The sequence below is a fragment of the Oryzias melastigma genome, linkage group LG15 (assembly GCF_002922805.2).
Source record: "Oryzias melastigma strain HK-1 linkage group LG15, ASM292280v2, whole genome shotgun sequence".
Classification (NCBI taxonomy): Eukaryota; Metazoa; Chordata; class Actinopteri; order Beloniformes; family Adrianichthyidae; genus Oryzias; species Oryzias melastigma.
Genome location: NC_050526.1, coordinates 26,993,195 through 26,998,646, shown reverse-complemented (window position 1 = coordinate 26,998,646; position 5,452 = coordinate 26,993,195). Strand labels below are relative to the sequence as shown.

The 5,452-nt window shown below is 39.6% G+C and overlaps 1 protein-coding gene across 1 annotated transcript; it reads left to right on the top strand.

Annotated features, from left to right (window-relative positions):
- Positions 1–996: 996 nt before the first annotated feature.
- LOC112161837 lies at positions 997–2,536 on the top strand. The gene is made up of 4 exons (XM_024297309.2): positions 997–1,111; positions 1,199–1,287; positions 1,378–1,524; positions 1,630–2,536. Exons 1-4 carry the CDS (start codon positions 1,042–1,044, stop codon positions 1,819–1,821), a joined length of 498 nt encoding a protein of 165 aa, XP_024153077.2. The 5' UTR covers positions 997–1,041; the 3' UTR covers positions 1,822–2,536.
- The last annotated feature ends 2,916 nt before the right edge of the window (positions 2,537–5,452 follow it).

Genomic DNA, 5,452 nt, shown 5'->3' with positions numbered 1-5,452 from the left:
AAAGAAGAACAAATATGGTGTTTCAGTATGAGAGACAGAGCTTCAACACTAAAAGTACTGACTTTTAGTGAGTCTACATCGACTTCTTGTAAATAATAGGACTTTGAAAATAATTTGCTGGAAAATGGGCCTTCTTAGAAGAAGGTTTGGCTGTGTAGCACTAGCACCTCATGGAAACTTATGGCATCACCTCACAAAGCCACAATAATGGATTTAGTCGACACCTAGGGTGGAGGAAGGCTTACGCTACCAACTTCACTTTTAAAAAAAGCCTGTCTTTCTTTAATTTATTGTTGAAAATTATGACATTTTTCTCATTATTTTACAACGTTATCATTGACTGTATATGAGAAGTGAACCGATGTTTTTTGATAATCATATTTTCTATTCATAATGTGTTTGCTGTAGCCCAAGTTATTCAAGTTATAAGCTGACCAATCAGATGCCTCAGAAAAGTAGGTGGTCTCACGTTGAACGTTTGACAGATTCTCCTCAGTTCAATTTCAGTCAAAGGGGTGTGGTCTTCTAACACACTCACTCCTGATTGGAGAGAGTGGTTGCCACAGAAATATTGACTCAGACAGATTCGGACCAATCACTGGTTTCTGACAATTTCTCGTTCTAACATGGAAACAGCCGTATTACAATAAAACGGCGATGGAATTGACTTAATTTCATTGGAACTGCAAGCAAATAATTTTCTGTGGGTAACAATAACACTTACTCTGTCCTGTTCTCATATATAGTCAATGGACATAAAACTTTATTCTTAAATAATCGTTTTTTTCTCTGATAGTGGCCCTAAAATTTTGTTCTACAATGCGTCTTCTGTAAATACCAAAAGAAGATAATTTAGTCATTTGCAGTGGTTGGGAGATACTCCAATATCAAATTTGCATTGCTTATAGTCAGGAGGATATTATGAATTTTGTATGTGTTGTTTTTAGCAAATTATGTCACATGGAAAATGCGTTTTGTCCTGCAGCTTCTGAGAGGATTGTTCATCTCAGAACTCCAAAGGAAACAACAGTGGAAAAAATCATGGAGTCCTGCATCAAAATGATGGGAATGACAGATGATAAGAGTTTATTCACACTCAAAGAAAAAAAAGGTGCTTAAATCAAAGTTGGATTTTCACATTATGGTTTACTGTAAATTTAAAATGCACAGATTCTCACAAGATTTTTTATATTTAAAGATTCACCGGAGAAACTTTCTCCAGATCAGCAAATTGGGTCTTTTCTGACATCAGAGAACCGACAGCTGGAGCTGCATCTGTGTAAAATGGTGAGATTTCAGTAACATATTATTTGTAGAAAGCTGGCCTAACGTTGTGATTATGTAAATCACAATCATCTTCATGATTTTAAATCACAGGACAAATCGACGAGTTCTGCCTCTCAAAAAAGTTCCAGTGAAAATGGATCCACTAATAAAAACATGCAGGGAAACCACGCTGCAAAAGAAGAACGGATTAAAGAACTAAACCAGCAAGTGGAATCGCTCCAAAACGTGATCCTTCAGGTTCAATTTTTGGATTTTATTTTACATAAACATGGAGAAACCGCACATGTCTGATCATTCCATAGGAAGGGTTATAATCAAGCTGACTGCTCTGACTGTGAAAAGGTCCAGGAGCTGCACCACAGCCTGGTAGCGTTTTGTTCAGAGCTGAAGAACATGGAAGCAGATGTGAACGTGGACGGGCTCGGTTCTGCTCAGCTGAAGCAGAAGCTGGAGGTGGTTATCAGCCAACTGAACGACAAGAAGCAGAGCATGCAGGCCCTCAGAGACAACAACTCTGCTCAGAATAAAAAGTAGGTGGACCGTTCTCTTCTCCTCACTTCTCCACTCACATGTGTCATTGTTGTAACTCTAAAAATCAACTAAATCTATATAAGACTCGACATCAAAATCTGGAGATCAAAACAAACCTCAGAATTTATCCAACAGCTGAGCCTGAGATTCTGCAAAATGTCCTTTTATGGTGTTTCGTCATCTCTACTGCCCCTATTTCTGCACTTTCTTACTAGCAGGCTGCTTAAAGCTTGAAGTGCTTCTAAATGATCCTTGATTTGTTTTCAGCTGACTTACTTTTAACCCGCAGTCGTCCCGGATTGAAGAGTCAGATTGTTTTTGCGATTCATCTTTCTCACTGCGCATTTGAGAGAAAATGTCACCCCCACCACCTACACTACACAAAAAACTCAACAAAATCTGTACGCACATATAACCTGGTAAAAAAATAATTTTGGGCATAATTTAAAAAAAAAAAAATTGAAAAAAAGCTTAATCCTATAACGAAATCAAAACACACATGCCAAAAATAACCAAATAACCAACAGAAGTTTTTCAATTATTATGGGATGCGAAAACTTTTGTTCAAGCAATTGTCACGAAATTTCACACACCAGCTTGAGTCTGCAACAATTGTTGGCTCAAGCTGAACAAAATGATATGACATATGATATAAACATATTAAGGATGTGGGCGTGGTTATAAAAAAAACTCAGTTGCTAAGGAAGTCCAAAAGTTTAGTTTTGTCAATTCTTCTACAAATGACATATATCTGTTCGTCATCTTCAGACGATCAAAAAATAAAATGGTTGCTATAGAGATAAAACCACCAGAAACTGTTTATTTTTATTTTTTAATAAATTTGTCAAAAAAAGCTCTGACAAGCGTGGTTAGGCAGACAAGGACAGTAGAGCACGTCTATCAGCCGCTCAGTCAATGAGGGCGGGTCAAAAGGGGACAGAGAGGGCGGGGCTAACAGATAGAATAATTTTATATTCCTGTTCTATACATATATATATTAATGCACTTGTATTTTTTGTTCCTCAGTTCCACCTCTAACTCCGGCTACAATAATGTAATTTGTTGTTTTGAAATGCTCAGGATGCTCCAGCAGAACATATCATGTGCAGCTCACATTTTCCTCTACTAATGATTCTTTAGTTGCAGTTTCAAATAGACTTTTTTGTCTTTCACTCTAGTGGATCATATTAAGTTGATCTCTTTTTCCCGTGCAGACAGCTGGAAGTTCGGCTCCTGGAAAAGATGAAACTCAACTGCCAAGTCTTCAAGGAGGAGATTTCCATCGTGCATCTCAACCGGCAGGTGGCTCATCTCCAGAATGCTTTGCAAGAAAGTAAGGTACTGTCTAAGAAGTTAACACCTTTTTTTAATGATTCCCTGCACAAGCCATGAATTTTGGCTGCGTCTCTCGTGTCTGGAGCTCGGTCAGAAGAGTTTAATCAAGACGTCAGATGCACCAAAATGTGGGAAAGTCGGCCTGAGACAGAGAATGTTTTGATTTCTAAAAATACACACTGAGAAACTGATATTTGCACCAAAACAGCCATGGAAACTGAGCGAGGCATGTTTGGTATGGAATAATAAAATCATAACTTTCAGAAACAACAATCACAGAGAGATTCCATGACTAACATCATTCCCAGTCATCTTTTTTTTTGCACCACTTAAGCACCTTAAAGAGCAAACCTTTCAGAGAAATTACTGTACACCATCACTTGACACTATTATAAAGCAACACAAAGCTCCATTCAGTCAGATGTTCCCCTTGTTGTGGGAATGAGAGAACAAGGCACAGCCAAATTCTTTAGATCACATTGTCCTTTTTCTTTTTTGAAAATGACGTTTAGTGCGACATTTGAGAGCCTGTGACCTTACCAACAATGGAATTTGTGTGCGACAAAAGCTACAGCGAGAACACAGCGGAGAACTGGGCCAGCACGTGTAAAACTATCTCCGTCTATCCCCAGAGGAGCTCACTTCTTTTTTAATGCCACTCTTTTATCTGGTCGGAGGAGTCCTAACGAGGTGCCATGAAAGGATACGCGAGGCTCCGGCTTTGAAAGGTGCCCCGTGTCACGTTGCCACCCTGAGGCCACGCTTTTTTAGGTGCCGAGTTTGTGGGAAAAGCAGCAGCGCTAATGTTTATCATATGACCTAATCAGAGTTAACACACAGGTCAGAGCTGAAGAGCAGCCTGGGAACTGATAGAGCTGCTGTTCAAATAAGGAACAGACCGCCCTGTGTTTAGTCTTGTAGGCCGTCCTGCATTACAGACAATAAGGAAATATTTCATCATCGCCAGTCCAATCTCCAGGATCTATTGCATCTGGAGGGCACCAATAAAGCAGCAGAGGAAAAATAATCTGGATGATTTGAAATCTGTCAGACAGACTTCAAAAACGTTGGGAAAATGTCTTCTTTTGCCACTCTTTTGTTTCAGCTGTCTCCCATGTTTGAATCTTCCCCGAAAGATCTCAGCTGCTGAATGAGTCAGGACCTTCTCCCTCTGCGAGACAGCTCTGAATGTTGGTCTCCAGCCCATCATGACAAATGAAAGGCAATCCTTCCCATTCAAAGTCGTCTGTCCCCGTCAGAGTCTCATTTCTCACGCTGGGAGAAACAAAGCCTTTCTCAGAGCTTGTTTATGACTTCCTGTGGTAAAAGTAAATTATGATTTTTCACAATGCATGCAAGATCTCTTCCCTGTTTTCTTCCATTTCTTTCAAGTAAAGCAATACTTCTTTTGTCAGTTCTCATAGTTTTGTGTACAAAAACAGGCACAAAAAAATCTGCCAATAGGGGCAAAAAAAGGTCTAACCAAGAATTCTTATTATAAAAATAGATCTCAAACTAGTTTACTAAATTTACTGTTATTAAAACAAACCTGAAGAAAAGACATTTTTTCTTAAAAGTCTTTTTACTCTCTTATGATTCAATTTTTGCAGTGTATTGAGTCCGGTGTTTGGCTCAGGCAAGCTTGGATTTAATTGGATCTTCTGGATAAACAAGTCCAATATGAAGAGAAAATTCCTGGGGATCTTGGAGCATGTCCAAAATTCAGCAAGCTAGAAAAATGATGCATATTAGAGTTTGCTTCTCAAGGGGCTTCGGTTGAGTTTCCGTTGATATATCCTGTCTGGCCCATTTGTCTGCAGAGAGCGAAGCCTTAGCTTTGACCCTTGACCCTCGCGAGGCGGCAGCTCTTGCTGCGAGGCATTCACACGCCATGTGGGGGGAGAGGAGAGTATGCCAAGAGGCTGGATAAGGAAACCCTGGAATTCGGTGGTCAAACTCACTAGTTATTTCCGATCCCTTCCAGCTACTTGTGGTGTGATCTCTTCTAAAACTAATCATTATATCTTGGTGGTAGCCGTGGCAGCATCGGCCTGTTTTCTGAACTTGTTTGTACTCCAGTGGGGTAGCAGAAAGGAAATTTCATAATTCCATGACACAAAAGCAGCCTTGCTCCATGTTTCCATAGCGGAGTCAAATGGAAATCATCACTTTTCAGAGTTGTTGGTTTTATGAGCATTCGTGTGTGTTTCTGCTTTCTATTCCACCAGGAAAAAGAACAAAAAAAGGCTTTTTTTAGCTTAAGCCAGTTGGTGTCGCCACAATCTCCAGCCATGCTGAT